Source organism: Lynx canadensis, chromosome C1 (assembly GCF_007474595.2).
Source record: "Lynx canadensis isolate LIC74 chromosome C1, mLynCan4.pri.v2, whole genome shotgun sequence".
Taxonomy (NCBI): domain Eukaryota; kingdom Metazoa; phylum Chordata; class Mammalia; order Carnivora; family Felidae; genus Lynx; species Lynx canadensis.
In genome coordinates this window covers 103867210-103893851 of record NC_044310.1, presented here as the reverse complement: position 1 = coordinate 103893851, position 26642 = coordinate 103867210, and the positions used below count along the sequence as shown (strand labels likewise).

Below are 26642 nucleotides of genomic sequence, written 5' to 3'. Positions count from 1 at the left end.
AAAATAAATAAACGTTGAAAAAAAAAATTTAAAAAAAAAAAAGAAACCATGGAGAAGACGAAGGCAATGACTTCTTGAGTGTTTACCATATGCCAGGCATTGTGCTGTGTCTTACACACAGTTTCAGATGTGCTAGAAGCTTGGAGATGGCAAACTGTAGATTCTGCTGTGAATGCTGGGGCCAATCCACCTGCTGGCTCATTGCCTACTGTGTGTGTGTGTGTTTGTGTGTATGTAAGATTACAATTTAACAAAATAGAGAACAGGGGTAATTTGAGAATGGAATGAACTACTCAGGAAAAAGTTTCTTCCACTGCTAGGGATGTTCAAACACAGGCGCGGCTGATTTCCTGGTGAGAAATGATGCATCTGATAGATGATTACTCTAGTTGATTTAAGGTCCTTTCCTCTGTCAAAATCTGATGAAGGGAGAATACAGTGATGGGGCTAAGACAGTTTCAGCAAACTTTAAAAAAATTTCTGGTGTATTCTAGGCAGGAGGGATGGAGAGGGCATTCCAGTATAAGAATCTGCAACATATTCCACTGTAAAGAATGCATCAGGCACTGCCTTTATTTTTCATTCCAATCTCCTCAGACTTTTTGAGGAAGGCTCTTTTTCCAGGTCATTGTCTCTTCATGGTGCTCTCAATATATGACTCCAGCAGGAAGATGGTTTCATCCACTTGGATTTCACTGGCATCCAACCTGAGTGAAAAAGGGAAAGCGTTTTCCAGACTGAACATTCATGAGCATATTTAAGATCGGAGGCCATGGAAAATGGACTTGAAGGCACTTTAAGACATAGTTTGAAGGCAGAGGTGACGGCAAAGGTCTAGAAAATAAGTGATGGAGGCCTGCATGAGGACCAAGATGAAAGGCCAGATTGAGGCACACTACTGAGCTTAAATCAACAGACTTGGTGAATAAGAGTGTGGTAAGGGAGAAGAAGCTGAAGATGCTTTCAGAGTTCTTAGCTTAGGAAAACAGGTGGATTAAATTCTGCCAGTTGATCTGGGGAGGAAGATAGTGAGTTTAGGATTGCTTGGGTGAAGTTGGAGTGGTAGCAGGGTATCAAGGTGGATTTTTCTGAAAGGTATTTTGAAACATAGGTATGAACTTTATGATACTTACTTGTTGACATTACGCTTCAGGGTTTCTAACTGCTGGCGTTCAGGGGCTGTGATCATTTCCTCTATTTCTTGTAGCTGTGCGTCCTCTGCACCTGTAGCCTGCATAGATGCAATGATGGCTTCTACCCTCTGTGACTTTTCCAGCAGACGCCTGTCAGACAAACACAACTCTGAGGTATATCCCCTAGCCTTGGAGATTCTCTTACCTGTTAGCCTTATGGCAGAACTCCCCCATCTCCCACGTTCCTGATCAAATAGATACTGTCACCCACTAACCACAGTTTTTACAAATTTAACTAAATATACGACTTCACTCCTCAAACTCTTACTGCCTCTCATCTGTTTAATGACAGTTTGTACGTTTCTCATAAATTTAATCTGCCAAATTATTTTACTGGGGGTATATTAGAGCAGTTTAAACTAATGTATGATTTATGTCAACCCAAGACAATATTTCAATGCGACTAGACTGGTTATTGTCTCTTTTGGTTTCTATTTCTACAGGAAATTTCCCTTCAAGACTTTGACCTTGAAAAATGTAGTTACTCAATTGAAAATGCTACTTACTTGTTCTCTTTGGTTTCAAACTGTCTCCTTTCTATTAAGTTGGCTATGCTCTGAGGGGAGAGAAGAAACACAGAAATGCACATGGTTCTATTTAAGTAGCTCAAGTAAAATAGATAAAGGGGGCATGAGGGTGAGACTTGTCCAGTGGAAGGAATGGGGAGAAGGTCCAGAAGCAGTTACCTTGTAGCACCTGTGCAGCAACATTCGGGCAGCTGACAGGATGTTCACAGTATATAAATAGAAGGTCCTGGATGGGGCATGGTCTGGCGTTTTGGGAATTTCCTATTTGTCCACAGAAAGACAGAAAAGAGAAATCAGACTCTTCTTTAGAACTGGCAGAGTAAACGCCTGTCCCATCCAGAGCTACTCAGCCCTTTCTTTCACTTATACTCTTCTCTTCTCCAGTCATTCAGCATCTGGGTTTATGGCAAAATCGGCCACATGAAGAGATTTGTCTATATGATTGTTGGCATCCTCAGTGGGGAAGAAAGAGAAGGCAACTAATGCTTACTGATTGTATTTGATCTTTAAGCTAAACCACATTATTTTTATTACCACCATCCATCACATTAAGGATGAGAAAAAATGACGGTAGGTACTTTGCTCAATATAACTGAATCAGGGGCAGAATTGAGATTCTGTTTCGTCATAGGGTATACTACATGGCTCTGCACATAGTGAAGACCCAGAAGATGCTGCTGAGAAATTTAATCTATAATAAACTTAATGCCTGAAGAAAGAACAAATCGCAGGGACTAAGAGCTGAGGAATAAAGGGTGATTCTGGAGTGATTTCTTGGCTGTGCCTCTTTTCAACTAGGCCACTTAAGGCTCCCCAATTCTTTTTCAAGTTCTTACTATGTCTTGGTTAATCTTTTTTTTTTTTTTTTTTCCATCTCACAGCTGGACAGAGAGTTTGCTTGGGGCTCAGGATGTTTGCCTCAGAAGTTTCTTTCACCCTAGGCCAGCTCCACTGGTTGGTGACCATTATGCCACTGGTTACCTGGAGTGATATGAAATTTTCTGAGAGCATCTTATAAAGCATATCCTTTGCCTCCTTTGCTGGAATCATTGCAAAGTCTTCTACCTGTTTCTGCTCCAGGTGTTTCTTTTGCAAAACTAGACGGAATATTCTGGCACAGCGAGACCCAAATCTGGAAAGGAATAAAGAGAGCAAATGGCATACCAACATAGGTAAGTTTTAGCTCCGAGTCACAAATGGCGGCTGCTCTGTTTCCATGTGTGGGGCCAGGGCCAGAGAGAGGAGCAGTGGTCAGGGAGTTCTCTCACAACTCCAGACTGGTGACGGTACTGCTGACCACACTGCTGACTCCCGTGAATACCTCAGTTCCTGCATTTGTAAGGAAAGGCTTTAGGAAGTCTGGTTAATTGGCATCACTGGGAATTAAGCAGGAGGATATTTAGGGTGAAGAGTAGTAGTGGGTGGGATCTGTAACAGTCCAGTGGAAAAATGGGGCAAGATGCACCGAGATGTATCTACATTGCTTGCTTACAGAATGATCAAATTGCTTATTCAAATGGAGTGTGGAAAGGAAGTGTCAGACCCCAACCCTGAGCAGGGTGATCTCCTTACCTCTCCTGTACGACAGACTCCAGAGTGGCCGTGGCTAGGGATCCTAGAGCTTTATGCAGGTCTTCACATAGAGGATTAAGGTCAGTAACGTTCTGGCCTGGTCACTGGGATCTTAGTTTTATTCCTAAGTCTCTCAGTTAAAATTTAAATGCAATTTTATCTTTCACATTGGTCTCACTTATAGTATGAAAGTATTTCAATACCTTCATTTACTAGGATTTAAGTCGGTTTTGCGGAACTAAAATTTGGTTATTTAAAAGTCCTTTTTACTTCTTTATCATCTAATGTAGTAGTTCGGTTTTCTGAATTATTTAGTATACTGAATATTATCCAGTCTCTTCTTTCATAAGTCACTATTCTGTTTCATAGTTCAGGTTGGCCAACAGTAAGGAAATAACTGGTAAGGATACTGATGACATACATTCCTCCACCACTGTCGCCAGACTTTCCAACAAACTCTAGCTATTAAAAAAAAAAGAGAGAGAGAGAGAGTGTGTGTTAACTGAATGGAAAGTCCAGTGATTCTGTTTCCAAAGGAGCAAATCTGGCCAAGACTCTGCAGCAGGTAGCCCTCCTATCTGTCTGAGCTGGCCAGGTAGAAAATGAGGCTCCCACAGGATACCAGGTTTCAGTGGCAGAAATAAATTGTAAACATAGCAGAAAAAAGAAACAAACAAACAAAAAAACCAGAAAGAAAGAAAGCAAATTCAGACTTACTGGATCGTCTGCCAGTAGAGTGAGATACTGATCGAGAACTTGTTTAGAGATGTTATAGCCAACAGGCAGGGATCTAAAGATCTATGGAGCAAAAGAGATGGTGAAAATGGGTTTGGGAACTTAGAATTGCTGACATTACTGAGATAAAGATGTTTTAATTTTAGGTATCAGAAGTATAAATATGTCCAAATGTATAGCAGCATTGTTTGTAAGAGTAAAAAACTAGAAACAATCCAAATGCACAATAATAAGCAACTGATTAAAATAAAGTACAGCATGGCTACTAAGTGGAATATGATACTGCCATTATGAAAAATGAGACAGGTTTAAATATACAGACATGAAAAAGGTGGCTTAGATATACTGTCATATGAAAAAAGCAACTTTAGAAGAGTATGTAAAGTAAAATCCTATTTTTTTTGCTAAATATATATATATGTATATCCACATAAATGTGACAGTAAAGATAAGTACCAACTATTAACAGGAATCCCTGGGGCTGGGATCATACAAAACTATATATTTAAACTGAGGTATTGTTACACATAGTAACAAGTCCAGATCTTAGAGGTTCAGTTTGATGAGTGTTGACAATTATACCCACAATAAGATATAGAACATGTCCATCATTCCTAAAAGTTTAGGGGGGGCTACAACTTAAAAAAAATTATGCATTTCTATGCTGTCTGAATATAGGTCACATAATAATTTTTGTCAAAAGAAAAAACCCTGAAATCTTTGTTATGTAACAAGTTCAAAAAATTTTAATATAAAATGAAAATATAATTATATTTAATATGGGTACATATTGTTATGAAATTAAATATGTTATTTGATACATTAAGTTTTTCATGTTTTAAGAAAGACATATATTAAAAACAAATCTGAGGGGCGCCTGGGTGGCGCAGTCGGTTAAGTGTCCGACTTCAGCCAGGTCACGATCTCGCGGTCCGTGAGTTCGAGTCCCGCGTCAGGCTCTGGGCTGATGGCTCGGAGCCTGGAGCCTGTTTCCGATTCTGTGTCTCCCTCTCTCTCTGCCCCTCCCCCGTTCATGCTCTGTCTCTCTCTGTCCCAAAAATAAATAAAAAACGTTGAAAAAAAAATTAAAAAAAAAAACCAAAAACCAAATCTAAAATACACAAAATGAATATACTCAACAAAACAAATGTAAGGGACCAAATAATGTTTGAGCACCAACAAAGGTTCTCAGATTCCAAATAGTGGAGTCTAAGAACAATTAGGAATAGCTTGTACTTTGACCAAGGTAATGGTTTAGGTTTTTAAAGGCTAGATCCCTAGAGACCAAATATTTTTTTCTTTAAAAAAAAATTTTTTTTTTTAATGTTTATTTTTGAGACAGAGCGAGAGACAGAGTGCAAGTGGCAGAGGGTCAGACAGAGGGAGACACAGAATCCGAAGCAGCCTCCAGGCTCTGAGCTGTCAGCACAGAGCCTGATGTGGGGCTTGAACTCATGAACTATGAGATCATGACCTGAGCCAAAGTCGGATGCTTAACCAACTGAGCCACTCAGGCGTCCCTCTTTCTTTCTTTTTTAAATGTTTATTTATTTATTTTAAGGGAGAGAGAGAGCGAGACACAGAGAGAGAGAGAGAGAGAGAGAGAGACAGGGAGAGTGAGCAAGGAAAGGGCAGAGAAAGGGAGAGTGAGAATCCAAAGCAGGCTCTGCATAGTCAGTGCTGAGCCCTGTCAGTGCAAGAGCCAGGGCTTGATCTCATGACCATGAAATCAGACCTGAGTTGAAATCAAGAGTTGGATGCTTAACCAACTGAGCTATCCAGGAGCCCCAAGGCCAAATAATTTCAGCACTACCATCTGAAGAGAATCCCTGTCCTACCTGAAACAATAAAAACTCGTTCAAAGGCTCAGACCTCAACCTAATCCCAGGCTCTATGTAGAAGAATTATAATATCCCACGGTGTGTCAGAAAACTAGTACAAGAACACGAAAGTCACCTCATTGGAAGACAACGGCTGGGTGAAGGGAGCAGTAGAGGGAGTGGTAATCTCACTCATCCGAAGCATAGTCCGCACGATCTCACTGCTGGTCTGGGTTTGAAAAGTGAACTGGAATTCAGAATTCACTCTGCTGTGCTGGCTCTGGCTATATGCCAATGGCCACATCTGGCAAATAAGTGAATGTTCCTGATCCAGGCCATTGTCCCACCCACTCAGATATCACCTGGTCCATCCTGTTGGCAACTGCGCTGACAATGGCTTGGTCACGGAAGTGCTGGTGGAATCTGTCAAGGTTGGCCTGCCAATAAATCCCATCATCTGGAATGGGCTGAGGAGGAGAAAAGGATTAAAGAGAAACATTTCGATACAGAAAATATGGTGAAGAATTTTGCGGGGGAAGAACTGGAGTTAGCTGTTCACTGTTTCTTTTCCTATTCAGTAGCAACTACGTGGACTGGACAAAAATCATCCAATCATGTGGCATAGTGCCTTGACAAGACAAACTCACGATACCCAACTTTAGATTCTCTAAACTCACCTCTAATCTTTCTCTGTCTGAACTCTTCATTAAGTCTCCCATTTACCCCTCTCTTCCTGCTCTCAGCATATGACCTTGCCTCTTATTTCAGAGAGAAAACAGGCAGCCTTTTTTCTGGCATAAGCTGTTACCACTGTCCAATGACTGAAGTGAAGTGAAGCCTCAGAAGGGGACGGCAAGGGAGTTCACAGTGCTAGTTTATTCCTGGCCAATATTTAATGAAGTTCGTAATCCTCCTACTTCTCAACCAAGGACCTTGTCAACTCACTTGGGGCTTGTTATCTTTGTGCTCTTTCTGCCCATCAGGGTGAGGACTCCTAATCAAGAAGCCCCATTACCTCTTTGTTATCTGTGCCATGTTTTGGTCTTTTGGCCTTCGGCTCCCCAGCAGCATCTTCATCAGATGATCTTCTCCTTTTACCTTTTCCTGCCAAATAAAACAGGTGACTAGTGAGGCTCATCTCATATGAAGACAGGAAATCACTGAACGTAAGAGCAGGTGTCCCTCCATCCCAAGATACCTCCAGCTGCCTCTAGGCTAAAATTGCTGAGGAGCTACAAGAAATTCAAGTTGGAGTGCCTGGGTGGCTCCGTCGGTTAAGCGTCTGACTTCAGCTCAGGTCATGGTCTTGTGGTCTGTGGGTTCAAGCCCCATATCGGGCTCTTTGCTGACAGCTTTGAGCCTGCTTCGGATTCTGTGTCTCCCTCTCTCTCTGACCCTCCCCCGTTCATGCTCTGTTTCTCTCTGTCTCAAAAATAAACATTAAAAAATAATAATAATAAAAAAAAAAAGAAATTCAACTTAATGATGAAGCCATTTGAAGGCTCCATATAGTCACAAAAGTAAGTCTTACTCTTTCTCCCTCAAACTGCTCCTGCTCCAATGCTTCCTTTCAGTAAGCGGGACCATCCTCCTCCCCCATATGCAAGTCAGACACACAAATGTCATTCTTGGTACTTCTGTCCTCTTTACCCCTTCTAGATATAATTTTTCAATGGGTTTGTCAACATTTATTTTTGCCCCATCCTTTCTGCAGGCAGAAAATTCTTTTAAAAATGCAAATAAGGTCACGTCACTTCCTTTAAATCCTTTGGTGGTTTTTCTTTGCTCTTAGGATAAAAAAGTTGCTATAGAAGGTCTTGCACGATCTAGCCCCTGCTTATCTTTTTTTTTTTTTAAGTTTATTTATGTATTTTTAAAAAATTTTTTTAATGTTTATTTATTTTTGAAGGAGAGAGAGAGACAGAGTGTGAGCAGGGGAGGGGAAGAGAGAGGGAGACACAGAATCGGAAGCAGGCTCCAGGCTCTGAGCCCGTCAGCACAGAGCCCGACGTGGGGCTCGAACCCACAAACCATGAGATCATGACCTGAGCCAAAGTCGGACACTCAACCGACTGAGCCACCCAGGCGCCCCAAGTTTATTTATGTATTTTGAAAGAGAGAGAGAGAGAACCACTCCCAAGCAGGCTCTGTGCTGTCAGCATGGAGCCTGACGTGAGGCTTGATCTTACCAACTGTGAGAGCATGACCTGAGCTGAAATCAAGAGTCAGAAGCCACCCAGGTGCCTCCCTGCCTTTCTATCCTTATCTCATAGTTCTCTTACCTTTGCTCACCATGATTTAACTACACTGACACATTTTTTACTTCCTCAAATAACCTATTTTTTCCCCCTCACTGCATACTATTCCTTTTGCTAACAGTGTTTGTCCTCTGTACCCCTCCGTACGTTACGTCACTGGTTAGTCCCTACTTTTGCTTCAAATAGTAGTTCAAATGCCACTTTCTTAAAGAAGCATGTGTTTTAAACCTTGATAAATCTGGTCCCGTTATATGTTTTCATAACACCACATACTTTTCCTTCATGATACTTAACACCGTTAGTTACATATCTATGTGGTTATTTGATTAACGTATGGTTATTTGATTAATGTAAGTCTCTTACATTAGACTTAAGGCCCAAAAGGTCAGGGACTTGTTTATCATTTTACACCACAGAATAAATCCTTGGTAACTGCTCAATGGAGTCATTCATTCATTTAGTGATCATTGAGGAAGAATCCACAATTAGGGCATGTCACAGTTAGTTCTAGGGGTCAAAATTCCTTACCTATCAAGCTCAGTTTAGGAACCAAGTACATGTCCTTTTCACTGATGACAAGAATGGGGGCAGGTGGTGGCGGCCCAGGGTCTGAATTCTCAGTAACAGGCACCCAGGGGCAACGCTGCACAAAGTGTGTGTCTGCTAGTCGCACAAATGTGTTTGATACCTCAGAGTAGTCCATGGTCTTGCCATCTGTACAACAGGAGGAAAGAGGCAGGTGAGATGGCCTAAGTTAGCTGCGGGTCCACTCCTGCAGTCAGCTAACCTATGTTTTTGCTAGCAGCTGTGGATACAGTACTGACCCTCCATAGTCTCTGTAAGCCGGTCTGCCACTTTCTTCACAACAGCTGACATTGTCATTTTGCCATTCAACAGCAGCTCCTCAACAATGAGCTCTCCAGTGTCACTGTACAGTGTTTTGGCAGTATAGATGTACCGGGGATACCTAAGCATTCGCAACACTCGGCTGCACTGGGCTTCATACTCCACTACGCCACGTTTGTGCACTTGATATATCACCAGGTTGTGCTGGATGAGCACACAAAGGGCTTTTTTGACCTAGACGGGACCCAAAAGAAAGAAAGGAAAGATCTGAAGACACAGCTCATTTGTGTTGCCAATTTTTGTCCAACAATTTACTAAGTATTAGGAGATGGCTGGCTAAGAACCTCTGTGCTTCTTCCTTCCCTCCACTGGAACAGTGATTAAGAATCACATGTCAATGGAAGAAATCAGCAAGATTTCTCCCTGTGATGCTCATATTTCCTCTGATCGTTCAAAGTACAATGTACTTTCCTTCCATTGTACTCATTCCTTTAAAGGTAGCACTGAGATTAATAGACTCATTATGAATAAATGAGGTCTGACATAATAAGAGCAAAGATTTGCCTAAGAAGCCATGATGAGCCACCTTGAGAAGAACCTTGAGGCCTATATCTCTTCCCACCCCCCTGCCCCCACCAATAACACTGTTTTGAACCTAGGGGAGACTCTCTCCCTTTTCTATTTTGTGGGGTAAGGAGCAACAATATTTAAAGGTAGGTAAACGAATGAAAGCAAATTAATGTTGTCTACACATACCTGATCCAGCGATGTTCCTGTGTCGTGGGCAATTACTCTTAATGGCTGGCTGCCAGTTCTGATTAGGTGGACTCCTATTTTTTCTACAATCTCTCCAAAATGCTCTTGCAGCAACAAAGAACAAAGTTTAATTTCTGCTTGAGTCATTGTACCAAGGAGTCTCAGAGCTAAGGGGGAAAAAAGCTATATGATGGAAAGTTTTTCTTTTATGCTGGAAGCAGAGCTGCTGAGTGCAAATTCATGTACTTTCTGGGGGCAATTTTGACATTACATATCAAAAGGCTTAATTAACATCTTGCATACCTTCAACCTAATAATTTCGTTTTAGATACTCTGTCTCAAGAAAATAAATAAAAGATGTCACTGTACTTCTCCTTAGAATACTGATATACTGGAAACAACCTAATGTCTAACAATAAGGAGTTAATTCAGTAAATGATGGCACACCCATACAATGGAATACTATGCCACCATTTAAAACAAAGTTTATGTACGAGCATAGAAAATTGTTCATTAAGTGAAAGAAGCAGGTTACAAAGCAAAATGTAGAGGAAAACTCAATTATTATGAAAAACAAAAAAAGAGAAATATGTGCGCATAAAAAAAAAAAAAAGACAAGACTCGAAGACTATATGTCAAATTGACCTTGATGGGATTATGTGTGATTCTAATGTTCTTCAAAAATTGTTGTAGATGGTATTGCAATGTCATAGACCTTAAATTCTATCTATACTTCATTTGCTTGGGAGAATTAAGGCCACTGTTCACAGCCCACTGGGAGTGAACAGGTAATGGCATTCCCAGTCCATCAAGGAAACGACAACTTAGAAAAATAAAGTAAAACTTCTCAACTGGGTGTTTCAAATAGATGAAATATGTTGTCTGAAGGGCAGTATTTAATTCTGAAATTTCTACTTCTTGACAAAGTAGACACAAACAGAAACAGACATAGTTGACTCTACATACAGTATGATTACTTCCTTATTATCCCAAGTGCTACCAAACACTGGTTTGTTCATTTATTCTCCCAAATCCCCAGAGATCAAGTCTTTGCCTCTCTGCCTCAGTATTCCCACCCACACGTCTTCAGGCAAGCATCCTCAGAAAAAGACTTCCAAGGAGCTCAGCTCCTGACTCTGCACCCCCTTCACGCAGCTTCCCGTTCCGGACTTGGTCCCCTGGTCCAGAGACAAGACCGCTTCGCCCACTAACCTCCGGGTCAATGCAGTCTAATGCCGCCGCGTAGCCCACGGTGGCTTCTTGCGGCTCCCGCTGGCCGCCGGGGCAGAGGGGGAGCCCACGGCCTCGCACGCCAGCGCGCGGATGACCAGTAGGAGGGAAAGGGAAACAACGCGTGCCGCTCTACCCCAGAGTTTCAGTGGTTTCCGGTGACGCTCTTTCTTTATTCTCGCTGGAAGGCTGGAGGACCTGCAAGCCACTGTCTGAAGAGCCGGCGGGCGGGCCGCGGCGGGCGGACTCTCCTTCCTGCGCCTCTCTGGTGCCGGGAGGCGGGCCGCGGGGTCGCTGTCCGCGCCGCCGGCTCGCTGGGCCCGGCGGACTCACGTGACCGACGCGGGCGCTGGAGCTGCGGGCCGCCCTGAGGAAGCGGCGGCGGCCGAGGCGGCGACCGCAGCCGGGAGGTAGCGGCCTGACGAGGGACGGGCCGCTGCCCTCTCGGACAGCCGCGGCGGAAGAGAAAGATGGCGGAGGCTTCGGCAGCCGGGGCGGGCGCGGGCGCCGCTGTTGCCGCGCACCGGTTTTTCTGCCACTTTTGCAAGGGCGAGGTCAGCCCCAAACTACCGGTAAGAGCCCCGTGCCCTCTGCGCTTGGGCCTCCGCGTGGATTCCTCGCCCCGAAGTCCCCGAATGGGTCTTAAGCTTCCTGCACAGCCCGGATTCCTCTGACACCCGTCTCCCAAATACCCGCTGCTCACTGTTCTCCGGTGGCTCGTCACAGACCCCGGGCGTCCCGGCCCCGGCTCCGGAGCTCCCGCCCAGCCCTTTCCCCCCTCGGATGCTCCACCTGCCCCTCGCTTCCTCTCGTCTCTTGACCCTCTCCCCTCCATTTTTTTGTCTGTCTTAGCAAGTTCTCTGACAACTCTTCCTTCAATTTTCTTTCCCTTTTTCACCTTGTCTCCTTCCCACGATGACCTCTCTTTCCCCCTCTCGGTACTCTTTCTGCAGTTGTTTCTCATCTACCTCTGTGGCCTTTTCCACTTTTAACCAGATCCCCCCCTCCCCCTTCTCCAGTGGAGCCAAATAGCGGATTGCTGAGGATTGTCCCTATTCGGTTGTCCCTAGGGAAGGAAGGAAACAAGCACAGAGAGAAAAAGAGGGTTGGAAGGTAGCTCTGGGGAGGTGAGGGGGGATTTGCTCTTCATTGGTTTCCAAGGTTCTTGTGAAAGTGAAAACAAGTGTGCTAATGACTTGCAGACGGCCTGTGCTCCCTGTCACTATTGAAGGGAATGGCTTTGGGAAGAAGGCAGGACATATTGTTGCAGCTTGGTTATTTGGTTGTCCTGTTGCCCGTGTCTTATAGCAGCACCTCCCTTACTTGTCCCCTTCTCCAATCCTGCCTATTTACTTAATAAAAAGATCCAGGACAGAATGCTGGGGACTGCATCCTTTGACATAAAATTGGTTTTCACCAGTTTTCTGCCAGACTGTCTGTTAGCCTCTAGAGAGGTAGTGCTGTGGTTGTAAAGAATGTGCTTCTGCAGCAGGCGAGCCGGCTACAACCCTTCAAACCCAGCTCTTTTGGGTTGGGTTATAAGCTACTGCAAGGGGACCCACAGGGATGAATGGTAATTCTGCCCTTGGCCAGCCATCTTTAGAATCAGTTATGGTCGTTCTTTTCCTTGGCAGTATCCAGGTTCAGCCTTAAGACAGGGTGGCTACATCAGGACTCACCTCCGTGTTTATAGTGTCTCCGATGCAGTCTGTGAGAAAGCCTGCTAAAGTATGTCTGCTTGTCTTATTTCTTAGAAACAAATGAAGTCTAGTGAATTAAGGGTATTAAGAGCCTAAAGGGTATTTAGCCTTTTCACCTAAAAGTTCGCACTTTTCAGGTTTCTATGGCATTTTCTTTCCTCTGTTTTTGCCCCACCCCCTATAACTCCAGGGTCATAGTTGCATCTATGTGGTATTTCACTTTTGCTTGCTGATTGGGTTGTGTATGTGTGTGCACACTTTTTGCCATATTTCAGTGCTAAGAAGAGCCGATGCCTTGTTTTTTTTTTCTTTTTTTGCTTGTTTTTGTTTTTTGTTTTTTCTCTTTTTGCCAGCAGACACCAGAACCTCCAGAAATCTCTCTTAACCACAGAGAGGGAGCCTGGGATTCAGCCGGTATGTGTGACCAGTGACAGGCTGAATGTGATGCCTTGTTGAACATTGGGGTCTTCCAATGTTTAAGTGTTGTTTGCTGTTTGCCTTTAAACATGAGAAAACAGTCTAACTTGCCACAATTTCTTCTCTTCTCAAGTCCCCACTTCGTGCTCTTGAAAAGAGATAGTTTGAAAGACTTAGTAGGTGTTTTTTTAAGTCTTAGTTTGATGACTTTTTAGTCTCATTTATTTTCTGTCATACCCGATTTGTAAGTTGAAACCCAGTGCAATTAAATATAACTGAATACTTCCGGTGTACATATTAGTTTCTCAGCTGAAAGTCCTGGGGGCAGTACCAAGGAATACATGGTTCCTGCCCTTAAGGACCTCACAGTTTTGTTGGAAAGACCAGACAAACATGGAAAAAAGTAACAACATAGGTGAATGAGGATGGATAGTTCATGGTTTAGAATTCAGTGAGAAGGGGAATATGGGAGCGTTGGTGATGTGAAGTCAGGGAAGAAGCGATAGTTGAGATTGCATTTAGATTGAGTTTTGAAGGATTGGTAGAATTCAGATTGAGGAGAGTAGCTGGACTGCAGTAGAAAAGAGTAAATTGAGGAAGAAGGAAGAAACGCTTAGTAAATCATTGTTGTCATTCATTTTTAGAAAAAGGTGCAGTGTAGTCAGGGGTATGGTTTTGATTCACAGATGAGCCAGCGAGTTTCGTCTTGTTTCCTGGCTATTTCTATATCCTTAACCCTAGACTGTCACCTTGAACATGTTGGTTGTAAGAACGATCAGGTCAGTAAGTATCTGATTCAGTACAAACTTGACTCTGCTACTGAAAAACCAACTTAAACACTGGTAAGTCACTAATCTGATTTCCATATACATAGGAAAACATTGAAAAGTTTTTTAAAAGTGATTTTTTTAATGTAAACTTGAGATTCCTTTCATTGTAAGTACTTAGCATACAGTCGGCATGCATTGTTTCTTGAACTGGACGAATGTTATAGGAAACCAGATGTCTTTCTGAGGGTATACAGAGCCAGGTTTTCTGGAATAAAGCTCTTCTTTGTCTAGATTTAGTTTGCATCTCAAAAGGGTACTTACTCTTGTGCTAGTTGGATCACAAGAACAGTCATCCCTGAGTGCTGTCCTTTCTGAACACCAGAAGTGGACTATTGAGTTTTATTGTCAGCTTTTAATGAGCTAGTGCTAGGTGGGTTTCTTGACCCAGTCAGTGGGAAGAAGGCCTGCTTCAGAACCACCTCATCTCTTGCCAATTTATTCACCCTGTAGAATCATAATGGTGTTCAGTGGGACTAAGTTGCAAGGTTTTGGAACTCATTTCTTTTGCCTTCCCCAATTTCTAGGGTATAGAATTTCTTTAAAATAATTTTTTTTAATATTTATTTATTTTTGAGAGAGAGATAGCATGAGTTGGGGGAGGGACAGAGAGAGAGACACAGAATCTGAAGTAGTTGTGCTGAAAGCTCAGAACCGGACGTGGGGTTCGAATCCACAGACTGTGAGATCATGACCTGAGCCAAAGTCGGACGCTTAACTGACAGAGCCACCCAGGTGTCCCTAGGGTACAGAACTTCGATTCATTTGGAAGTGTGTGCAGGTAATAGCAATAGCTTACCCAAATGGTTTAGCCCTGAAACTCCCCTTAGGTTTTTGTTTATTGTTTTTCTTGTCAGACCTACTACTGTGAAAGATTCATGAGCCCAGCTAACTTTAATGTCTGTATTAAAATAATTTTGGTGATAACGTCTGAGAGAGATTGGAGTATGCCTAATGCTCTATAGGTTAAACCAAATTTAGTTGAATAAATTTGGTGAAATAACACATCTTACTGCTAACCCTGATCCATCCATTTTAGCTTTGTGTGTCTTTGGTTTGGATACTCCCAGATAAGAGAAGAAAAGATTCGTTTAGAAAAAAGATACAAAGAAATGAGGAGAAATAAAAAAAGAGAATTTTAGAATGAAAATATATTCAATGGTACTGTTATCGTTAGACTTCATCAAAGAGTCTCTATTCTAGAAGTGACTATGGATTTAGGAACTTCTCTTACTGAAAAGTATTTCCCTGTTTACAGTGAAAATAATTTCAGTGAAATTTGGATTTTAAAATAAGAGAATTTGATTATATGGTTTAAAGCCTTTAAGGTTTCAAGTTTACATATGATTGGGTAAGTGGCATTGTGTATTTTTGGGTAATTTAAAATTATTTTCAAGTCACAGCAGAAGCTTCTACCTCACCTGATGTCCTATCGAGAGACAACGTGAAGCCGAGACTAATGGGGATACTATGCTACATTGAGGGATGACTGAGTAGTACCATATAGGGCTGTGTCATGGAATGTAAAGGTGTCATTCCATCCGCACATTACCCTGCCCCTCTTTTAAATCAAGGCCAGACAATATTACCTGAGATGGAATCTGGTAGGGTTTTCATTAAACAGGTGAGAGAAATCATATGCAGAGTAAACTCCTTTTGGTATTGATGAAATGAGGGTGTTTCTTAAGTGTTTTATGGAGATCAGAGTATCCAAATCCGGAAAGAGACCAGTCTAATTAAGGACTGCCAGTGTATTCCCTCTGAGACTCTGCCTGAAGGAACTAACAGGCTTCTCTCACATCTCCTTATTATATCACCTTTGCTCTAATAAAATGTCATTCTTGTCAATAAGTAATGTTACCTTCTTTGGTTCTTTACCAGGTACTATACGAGGGATTATTGTTGTGTGCTTATAATAACTCTAATACAGGAAAACTTTCTAACCACTCCATAATAAGAGTAGCTAAAGAGTACAGTTCTTGTTTTAATTAAAAAAAATTTTTTTTAAAGTACATTTCTTAAAGATTTTGTGACTCTTAAAACTCTAAGCCTACTGACTTTGCTATTTAAGTTGCATGATTCATACAAAGATCCCAGAGCAGTGTCCATGTAATGTTAGTAGTGTTACTGAAATTTGGAAAGGAATTTAGTGATACGAGCTGGGCCAGAGAGGTTTTATTTTTATTTTTTTATTTTTATAAGTTTATTTATTTTTGAGAGAGATTGGCGAAGGGTCAGAGAGGGAGAGAGAGAATCCCAAGCAGGCTCCCTGCTGTCAGTGTGGAGCCCTACACAGGGCTTGAACCCATGAACCATGAGATCATGACTTGAGCTGAAATCAAGAGTCAGACAGTTAACCAGCTGAGCCACCCAGATGCCCCTGAGAGGTTATATTTATTTTATTTTATTTTATTTTATTTTATTTTATTTTATTTTATTTTATTTTATTTCTAAGTATTTATTTTGAGAGCATGTGTGCATATGCATGTGCACGTGGGGGGAGGGGCAGAGAGAGTGGGGGAGAGAATCCAAAGCAGGCTCTGTGCTGTCAGCACAGAGCCCCACTGGGGGCTCCATCCTGTGAACCATGAGATTGTGACCTGAACTGAAATCAAGAGTCGTCGCTCAACTGACTGAGCCACCCAGGTACCCTGTGAAGTTTTAATTACTAGATATCTTGGATTCTGCTATTGGTGACTCACCAGCTAAAAAGTCTGCTTGATTATCTAGTACTATGTAGCAGTTGCTTATAAATATTGCTTGAATGATAAGATGAATACCCAATATTTTAAAAGTAGTGGCTTTAGTGTTCTGAGGTCTTTATCAAAAAGGTGCCAGTGCTATAAGATACTACCATGTGAAGTTTCAGTATACAGTGTCAGTAAATATAGTCCCTGCCAGGATCTAGAAATAAGAAATACGTATTCTTATAAGTAGAAGGCTAGTTCTGGCCTTGAAATTCTACTGATATGTAGACATGTATATATTGGGGAAATCTTGGGATTTTTTTCAGTATGAGGAAAAACAAAAATACTAAACTTACTGCAGATAAAATCCCTTGTACTTTTTTGGGAAGTACCAACTGGATTCTAATACTTTGTGTTTCTTTATGTTTACTTGGCTTTTTATGACCTTTATGTACACTCAGGGAGAAAATGCTATAGTCATATTATTTCGAAGAGGAAAGAAGGTGTGGATTGCTTCTAATTCTTTATATATACTCAAATTAGAAGGGGTCTAAGAATAAGCCTGTGACTGCTGACTTCTTTCTCTTTTTTTTTAAGTTGATTTATTTATTTTGAAAGAGAGTATGTGCCAGAGCCCATGTGAGAGAGGGGGAGAGAGAGGGAGAGAGGGAGAGAATTCTAAGCAGGCTCCATGCTGTCAGTGCAGGCCAGAGGTGGGGCTCCAACTCACAAACCAATCAGTGAGATCATGACCTGAGCTGAAATCAAGTGTCTGATGCTTAACCTACTGAGCCGTCCAGACGTTCCATGCTGACTTCTTTTTAATCTCTTCACAGTTTAATAATGAGCAATAAAGGAGACAGTGTAAAGCAGTGGTTCTCAACTGGGAGCAGTTTTGCCTCCCAGGAGAACATTTGGCAGTGTCTATTGACATTTTTGGTTGTCACAATTGCAGAGAGGGGGAGAGTTGTTCCTGGCATCTAGTGGATAGAGGCTTGGGATGCTGCTAACATGCTGTGCACAGGACAGCTCCCTACAACAAAGAATTATTAGGCCCAAAATGGCAAGAGAGCGGAGGTTGAAGAACCATGGTGTAGAAGGATAAAGAGATTGTCTTCTTGTGTCCATGGTGCTTACGGTTTTGTTCTGATGTGGCTTTTTTTCTCCCTAATTTTAGGATCCTGATGAGAATTTTCAGTAAGATAATTGAGACCATATAATTTTAGCCAAAGCCCTGATGACAGGGATTATTTAGGACAGCAGTTAGTGACTGCTGTTCCATTATAGCTGTATCTGTTGGGGTCACTTTCTCTCCTTGTGGTTACTGAGACCAGAGGAATTGGATTACTCCTCTAAAGTTACACACTGTAGGGTAACTTCTAAAAGAAAAGTATCCACATTTTTTGTCAGTTGGGAATTAATTGAGGTAGTAACACGACTTGTAACTTAGTAAGACACCTGGAAATTCCAGTTTGAAAACAAAGCAAAAAGCAGACAACAAGCCTAACTTTTAGGTTCTTTATAGCTCATCTTACCATCATTCAAGTTTTAATTTCTCTCATTCTCTTACAGCTCTCTTAGAAGTTTTATGAGCTCAGGAGATTTTGTGTTTAAACGTCTAGTGTCTTTTTTTTTTTTTTTGAGAGAGACTGAGACAGTGTGAGTGGGGGAGGGGCAGAGAGGAAAAGGGATCAAATCCCAAGCAGGTTCCATGATGCAAGAGCAGAGCCTGATGTGGGGCTTGAACTCACTAAACCGTTGAGATCATGACCTGAGCCAACACCAAGAGTTGGACGCTCAACTGATTGAGACATACAGGTGCCCCTAAACTTTTACTGTCTTTAAACTCTTGGCAGAGAGGGTGAATTGAATTATCAATCCTTGTTCTGATACTAATTCACTCAGCTGACCACAGCTGAAACACCAGACACTCTCAGTTTACCTTCATATATACGACTGTAAAATAATATTGGTATGTGCCTCTTGGAAGCCTGAGCATTCAGAGAAATGGAGGTATGTAGTCTTGGATTGAAAGGTAGTGTAGGAATGAGCAATAGTTATTCGTGGAGAAATAGAATGCTACCATAGTATAAATGTTTTTTAAAAAATATGTTTATTTTGGGAGAGAGCTTGCCTGAGCAGGGGAGGGGGAGAGAGAGAGAGAGGAGAGAGAGAGAATCCCAAGCAGGCTCTGAGCATTCAGTGCAGAGCCGATGGGAGTGTGGGTGGGGGCTTGATCCCATGACTCTGGGATCATGACCTGAACCAAAGTCAAGAATCTGACGATTATCCAACTGAGCCACTCAGGTGCCCCTTAGTAGAAACATTTTGGGTAGTTCTTCTCACAGTTTCACTTACAGAAGTTTAGGTTAGATTCGGAAAGATTTTTAAATCCTTTTTTTTAAGATCAGCTGTTAGCAAGTCAGAATTCCTTAGAGGTCTGCAGGTGCATGTATATCAAATAGAAGTGAATTGGTTCTGGGGGCGCCTGGGTGTCTCAGTCAGTTAAGCGTCTGACTCCTTTTTTTTTTTTTTTTTAAAGTTTATTCATTTATTTTTGAGAGAGACAGAGAGAGGGAGAAATTGTGTGCGGGGGGAGGGGCAGAGAGAGAGAGGGAGAGAGACAATCTGAAGCAGGCTCTGCCCTGACAGCACAGAGCCTTATATGGGGCTTGAACTCACCATGAGATCATGACCTGAGCCAAAGTTAGATGCTTAACTGACTAAGCCACCCAGGCCCACCCCTCCTCTGACTCTTGATTTCAGCTCAAGTCATGATCTTCAGGTTCATGAGATACAGCCCCATGTGGGGCTCTGCACTATGAGCATGGAGCCTACTTGACATTCTCTGTCTCCCTCTTTCTCTGCCCCTTCTCTGAGTGTGCTCGCATGCATGTGCAAGTGCTCTCTCTCAAAATAAATAAATACATAAACATTAAAAAAAAAAAGAAATGAATTGGTTCTCATGATTTAAACCGAGCATACTTTTCTTGCATGTTAAATAGATTGTGCAGCCTCTTTTTCCGAATAGGCCAGTTAGTTTTGTTTTCCTTGAAAATCTGTTAAGGTGGGTCATCTCTCTCCTTGACAATTTCAGCAAGTGTCACAGAGAAGTTCTTATAGACAGTGTATCCTGTATTCACCTCTTTGTCACTCACTCTGATGTTGTCTAGATTTGAAATGAGTTTAAACCTAGAGAACCATCTTCCAATAAAGATTCCATTATGTTTACTTTTCACCATGCTTCGAATATATATTCTCAAAAGAAAGAGAACATTTCAGTTACATGCCCTTTTCTACCTCTTTCTGGGTTAACTTGAGATCTGCAGGTATCCTACAGTGATGCTGATCTTCTAGCCTCGTGGTTCTCAAACCTATCAGACCCAGTGCCCTCTTTTGATAATAAATATTTTGAAATGCTCTCTTTAATGAAATGAAATTCATATGGTACAATTTCCTACACATACAGTTTTTAAAAAGATAAAATAATTCTCTTATTGTAAGATAAAGGATAAATAAAAAGAAAACAATTCATGATAAAATGATACATATTTCAGTATGTAAGTACTCAGCTGTCCATAATGAAGGTATGTATAATATACTGGATGTTGGCACCAAACGTAGACGTAACAACTACCTGAGTAGACTGTTAAAAGAATATTTGTGGGGCACCTGGGTGGCTCAGTCAGTTGATCTTCTGACTTAGGCCCAGGTCATGATCTCATGGTTGGTGGGTTCGAGCCCCGCATGGGGCTCTCTACTGACGGTTCAAAGCCTGGAGCCTGCTTCGAATTCTGTGTCTCCCTCTCTCTCTGCCCCTCTCCCACTCATTCTCTGTCTCTCAAAAATAAATAAACGTTAAAAATTTTTAAAAATATTTGCAACTTTAATTTTTTTTAACTTTTATTTTTGAGAGAGAGAGAGAGCACAAGCAAGCAGGGGAGGGGCAAAGAGAGAGGAAGACAAAGAATCTAAAGCAGTCTCCAGGCCCTGAGCTGTCAGCACAGAGCCCCATCAGGGCTGGAACTCAAGAACTGTGAGATCATGACCTGAGCCAAAGTTGGATGCTTAACCAACTGAGCCACTCAGGTGCCCCAACAGTATTCACAACTTTAATACCATGGTATGCAAACCACCAGAATGGTGAGCAATTCTTAGAAAAGGCCCAAATAAAGTATATCTTTCTCTGCTTTTACTCAGTTGTTGTTTTTCTGGACATTTAATGCATATTAAAATTATGCAGAAAGACTTGGTGTTTATATATAGAATGGAAGTAGGACCTAGGCTTTCATAAAGATGTTTTTTTAATCTCCTTAACTATCCATATGAAGTTTGAGAATAAAAATATTTGTGCTGCAGTTTCCTATGTTTTCCTGCCTCTTATCCATTAAATGTCAGTAGCATTTTTTAAATTGCTCTGACAGCTGAAACACTTCAATAGATATTCGAAATGTCCCCTAGATGATTGTATTCTCCTCATTGGGATGCCTTCTAGTCATACAGGAAAACATTTTCCCATTTTATCACTTATTCTACTTTTCTTTTGCTTATAATTTCCTGTGTTAGTGCAATATTTTCTACATGTTGAAAGATTCAGAGTTTGTCCTTTAGATTTGGTTTACTTTTAGACAATTCTTCATTTATACCTTTAGATTTCTCTTTTCCTCACCACTGTTAATATTGCTGCTTCCTTGTTCATCAGTGGTTAGAACAGTGCCTGGTGCGTAGTACTCTTTCAATAAGTATTTGTTGAATGAAGGAATTGTAATTGTAGGCCTTGTCTTTTTACTACTCTCTGCTTTTGTGTACATGTTGAAAATCATGGGGATACTAATGTTCATAAAATACCCTAAAACAGAGCACAGACGTGTCAACTAATGAATAAAAGTTTGACTCAAAGCAGCGGTCTAACGGACTACTTACCATTAGTTAGGGGGAGGGCAGAGTTGAGCCTCTTGTTTTTTTGAATGTAGCTTTGTTTTTATATCTGACAGCTTATAAACAGAAGAACTTCCCATAGTTACCTACCATACATATGAATAGCTGATTGGCCTTTTTTTTAAGGTTTATTTATTTATTTTGAGAGAGAGGGTGTGTGAGCAAGCACAAGTGGGGAAAGGGCAGAGACAGACGGAGAGAGAGAATCCCAAGCAGGCTGCATACTGTCAGCACAGAGCCTGATTTGGGGCTGGATGCCACATTGTGTGGGTCTGGATGCTGCTCTCTGAGGTCATGACCTGAGCCCACATCAAGGTTCAGATGCCTAACTCGCTGAGCCACCAGATGCCCTTTAGTAATTATTTGTCACGGAATTTGTTGAATGGAATTTAGCTGCTTCTAGTGAATCTTCTGTGATTTAAGTGGTAGTGTGAGGTACTTTATTCTCAAAGTTATTAAGCTGATTGGTTCTCTGATTTTCATCTATAGTGTCAGCTGTTACGTTCTGATCTTGTTATGGTCACTGTTGAATGTTTAGAGGCATTAGTATTCCTAGTTAAGATAAGTTAGTTTGAGGAATAGAAATTTTGTACCTTAAGCCTGTTGGTTTGAAAAAATTGTGGTTAATTTTGATTGTTGATGTAGTGTGAAAACTATAATGGTACAATTACTTTTTGTTTAATAACATGTGAATAGAAAATTCAGCAAATTAATTTTCACTGCTAGTTTTAATTTGCATGTTTTAGGTTAAAAAGTGGTCGAAGGTAATGTTTATAAGTGAGAATCATTAAAGTGTTGAATTCCCTAAATTTTTCAACCTTACCAATCACTAAAATTACTGGTTATTCTGCGCCAAGTGTAGGTGCTGATTCAATGAGGGAGACTTGTTTTAAGATTATACTGGCATTCTTTTTAACATACGGTCAATATAAGATGAGCAGATTGAGGGGTGCCTGGATCACTTGGTGGAGTGTGTGACTCTTGATCTCGGGGTTGTGGGTTTGAGCCTCACGTTGGATGTAGAGACTATTTAAAAATAAAATCTTAAGGGGTGCCTGGATGGCTCAGTCAGTTAAACATCCAACTCTTGATTTCAGGTCAGGTCACGATTTCATGATTGGTGAGTTCGAGCCCTGCATTGGGCTCCTCACTGTCTATGCGGAGCCTGCTTTGGGTTCTGTCTCTCCCTCTCTGTCTGCCCCTTCCCTACATGCTCTCTGTCTCAAAATAAATAAACTTAAAAAAAAAATCTTAAAAAATAAAAGATGAGCAGATTGAGAGTTCCCATGGTTTTTAATAAGTCCAATAGATAGGTTTATCATCTTGTAACACTATTGCTATAAAATAAAAGGGAAGTATGTCTGATTCTCTTCCTGAGTGTAATTGAGTCTGGATATTTTCAAAAAATTTTTTTTGTTTTAATGTTTATTTATTTTTGAGAAACAGAGACAGAGCACAAGTGGGGGAAGAGCAGAGAGAGAGGGAGACACAGAATCTGAAGAAGGCTCCAGGTTCCGAGCTGTCAGCACAAAGCCTGACACGGGGCTTGAACCCACGAACCGTGAGATCATAACCTGAGCTGAAGTCGATGCTTAACCTGCTGAGGCGCCCCGAGTTTGGATGTTTTCTTTGAGACTACACGTATATTCTGTGAAGAATATCTCTTAGAAATTGGTTTGTGTTTGATAATAACATCAAAATATATAGGCACTATATCATGCAGTAATGGCAGTACTCTATTTGCATTCATTCAAGAACTATTCATTGGTGCCTACTATATTTTCGGAGCTGTACTAGGAAGACTGTGTCCAGAAGTAAGGAAATTCATAAAATGTTGGGATAAGTGAGTAGTGGAATTAGGATTTAAATATTTCCTCCTCCCTTTGACTTTATGTTTAAAGATTAAAATAAGGTAGATATCTTAAGATTAGAGCAAATGTGTTTTTGCCCATTTTAGGTCTGAGATCTGTTTAAAAGGATAGGGTTTTCAGAATAAACAAACTGGTGTAAACTATAGAACTAACCATTCATTAGTTCTCCTTTTACAACTGTTACCACACCTTTCTATAAGTGGTTTAACTTATTATGTGTAAAAAATATTATAGCACTGTGGGGGGAAAAAAGTTTTATTTTAACCTTTAAACAAATTACTGAATCTTTCAAGAGCCTTAATTTTCCTTGCTTGTAAAATGAAGCAGTTGTGTTTATTCCTCTCTGTGGTTTAGTGATTTGAGCTTTTGGGTATTTTGGGATTTTGTGTGAAGGAATTTTGTTCTGTAATTTTTCCACTTAGATCATGTGATATCCACTGAATTATTCTTACTGGGATAAAGATTTTACTTCTGAATTGAATCTCTTTTGTAAGCTATAAGCTATGTTCTCTTGTTTTATGATAATGAACAATCTTGAAAATGTTAGGATTGAGGACATCATAATATAAAGCAATGCCAAGATTTTTCTTTGTTAAATGAAACAGAACACATCTTAATGCTGGTAATGTTGATTGAATAAAGTAAAACCTTTTTGAAGACTTTTGATTCAGTGACAGGTAAATTTGGCCTGGGATAATTTCTTTATTAGGACTATTTTATAAAATCTTTCTTTGTTTCTTTTATTAAAAAGAAATTTTTTTTTTAATGTTTATTTATTGGGAGACAGAGACAGAGCATGAGCATGGGAGGGGCAGAGAGGAGAAATACAGAATCTGAGGCAGGTTCCAGGCTCTGAGCTGTCAGCACGGAGCCCAGTGCAGGGCTTGAACTCACAAACTGCGAGATCATGACCTGAGCCGAAGTCGGACGCTTTACCGACTGAGCCACCCAGGCGCCTTTGTTTCTTTTATTTTTAAAGTTCTTCAGTTAACTCGTTATTTTCTTACTTTCTAAAGGTCAATGACTACTTTTATCAACCAGTTTGTATGTGATATTTCCTGTCCTAGGATATTTCCTGTAGTAAATCATATTTGTAAAGTTCTCTTATCTCATTGATGGAGTGTCTTCACTATTATATTTTGATAAAGAGGGCTGCATCAGGTTCTGGGATTGCTTTGTGGGTACATGGTAGAAAGGAGGGCAGTGCTAAATTATTTTATTTAAAAGTCTCTAATGTAATCTAAAATCTTTTAAAAACTCTTTTAATCTTAAAAATATTTTTAAAAATCTTTTAAAAACGTAATCTAGCGGCGCCTGGGTGGCTCAGTCGGTTAAACGGCTCAGGTCATGATCTCGCGGTCCGTGAGTTCGAGCCCCGCGTCGGACTCTGTGCTGATGGCTCAGAGCCTGGAGCCTGTTTCGGATTCTGTGTCTCCCTTTCTCTGACCCTCCCCCATTCATGCTCTGTCTCTCTCTGTCTCAAAAATAAATAAACGTTAAAAAAATTTTTTTAAAAATGTAATCTAAATCTTTATTCCTGGGGTGCCTGGATGGCTCAGTGGTTAAGCGTCCGACTTCAGCTCAGGTCATTATCTCGCGGTTTGTGGGTTGGAGCCCCGTGTTGGGCTCTGTGCTGACAGCTCAGAGCTGGGAGCCTACTTTGGTTTCTGTGTCTCCCTCTCTCCCTGCCTCTCCTCTACTGTGCTCTCTCTCTCTCTCTCTCTGTCTCTCAAAAATAAATAAATGTTAAATTAAAAATTATAAATCTTTATTCCTATATTTTTAGTTTTAAATTGATAGTTTTATTTATTTATTTTTTTTTAATTTTCTAAATGTTTATTTTTGAGAGAGACAGAGCGTGAGTGGGGTAGGGGCAGAGAGAGAGGGAGACACAGAATCTGTAGCAAGCTCCAGGCTTCTAGCTGTCAGCACAGAGCCCAACGCAGGGCTTGAACTCACGAACCATGAGACCATGACCTGAGCTGAAGTGGGACACTTACCCGACTGAGCCACCCAGGCGCCCCTAAATTGATACTTTTAAAATGAAATGACAGTGATAGTAGCTGATGATTTTTTAAAAATGATTTTACTTGGCAAAATAGAAAAGTTGACAGTCCTGGGTGTGAGTTCTTAACTTTTCAGTTTTAAAATTGAACTGCTTTATGGAATCTCAAAATCTGGAAATCAGTCTAAGTCAGTGTTTCTCAAAACCGTGTGCCTGGAGACTTAACCGTGCATTCAGAATCCTGGTAAAATGCTACATACTGAATCATCGTCTTGTTTCCATTTCCCCTTTTCTGACACAGAGTGGCATATTAATGGTTCTGAAAAATCATTCAGTGAAGCAACACACTTAATAATATTATTTAATCCAGCCTTTTCCAGATGTTTTTTCTTTTTCTTTATAGACTTTATAGACTACATGGTTTGGGAAATGTTCCACGTTAAAATTGCTGAGGAATTTATTAGAATCTACAATTTGTTGAAAATGTTATGCTCTAGATACTATTTCATTGATGAAGTGTGACTTGCCCAACATCACACAGTTGGTTTGTTTCTTTGTGCTTCTAGTCCAGTTTTGTTTAAGCTTCAGATTCACTGCTTTTAACCACTGAGGCTCTTCTGAAATATTGCTCAGTTCTTATTTTGAGGCTAAGTAACCAAATATTAGGATATTCAGAGAAGTTTGTTTTATGGGCCTTTACTTCCTTAAGTGTGATTTCATTAGAACATACACTTTGTACATCATTTCAGTAGTTTTTAATACCAAGTTATTTTTCTTTCTCTACTAAGCATGCTTTTATTTCTGCACCATGCTTGGAATGTAGAGCTTCAAATGTGTTTTCTGGGGGAATAAATGTTGTCAGTTTATGTAAGAAGATTCTATCAGCCTAAGCTGAATGCAGGAAGATAAATGTCCTCCAAACTGGTGGTACACATCAGAGCTAAAGACAAACTTTTTGGGTCATTTACCATTTTATATCTATGCCACTGGGTTGTTCTTGCTGCCTTTAGTGTGAGCAAAGAACATTATAACTAAATCTATTGTGGTTATATTGTGTTTTATGAACTTAACTTTTCCTCTGGTAATTTTTGTAGTTTAGTCTGTTTTTTTCTTAGAAAATTTGGCTTCTTGTTCATCTGATCAAGCTTTTATTAATTAACGTTTTGTTCTGTGACCTGATTTTCTGCCTTGTTATACAATGCACTAAAGAAGGTTGGTTGATTATACATACCACTCCTGTTTGGAGTCCCCGATAATGTC

General features: G+C 40.8%; 2 protein-coding genes across 2 annotated transcripts in view; one reads left to right on the top strand and one right to left on the bottom strand.

Annotated features, from left to right (window-relative positions):
* Nucleotides 1-463: 463 nt before the first annotated feature.
* POLR3C (RNA polymerase III subunit C) lies at nt 464-11072 on the bottom strand. The gene is made up of 15 exons (XM_030327777.1): nt 10920-11072; nt 9708-9874; nt 8930-9185; nt 8634-8819; nt 6863-6951; nt 6210-6314; nt 5984-6076; nt 4010-4090; nt 3703-3754; nt 3293-3353; nt 2702-2852; nt 1880-1981; nt 1700-1749; nt 1134-1283; nt 464-707 (listed from the first exon to the last, which is right to left on the bottom strand). Exons 2-15 carry the CDS (start codon nt 9852-9854, stop codon nt 626-628), a joined length of 1605 nt encoding a protein of 534 aa, XP_030183637.1. The 5' UTR covers nt 9855-9874; nt 10920-11072; the 3' UTR covers nt 464-625.
* Nucleotides 11073-11165: 93 nt separating this feature from the next.
* Nucleotides 11166-26642, top strand: part of RNF115 (ring finger protein 115) — an 84389-nt gene continuing 68912 nt past the window's right edge. Inside the window, exon 1 of the mRNA XM_030327782.1 lies at nt 11166-11509. Within this exon, the coding sequence (XP_030183642.1) occupies nt 11408-11509 (102 nt within the window). The 5' untranslated portion in view covers nt 11166-11407. The remainder of the gene's footprint in view (nt 11510-26642) is intronic.

Excerpts from the sequence above, each read along its gene's own strand:
- POLR3C (XM_030327777.1), bottom strand. The coding sequence starts at position 9,854 with ATGACTCAAGCAGAAATTAAACTTTGTTCTTTGTTGCTGCAAGAGCAT. Across the intron at positions 8,820-8,929 it reads GCTTACAGAGACTATGGAGG|ATGGCAAGACCATGGACTAC; the intron begins GTCAGTACTGTA and ends CCTGTTGTACAG. Across the intron at positions 3,755-4,009 it reads CTCTACTGGCAGACGATCCA|CTAGAGTTTGTTGGAAAGTC; the intron begins GTAAGTCTGAAT and ends TTTTTTTAATAG.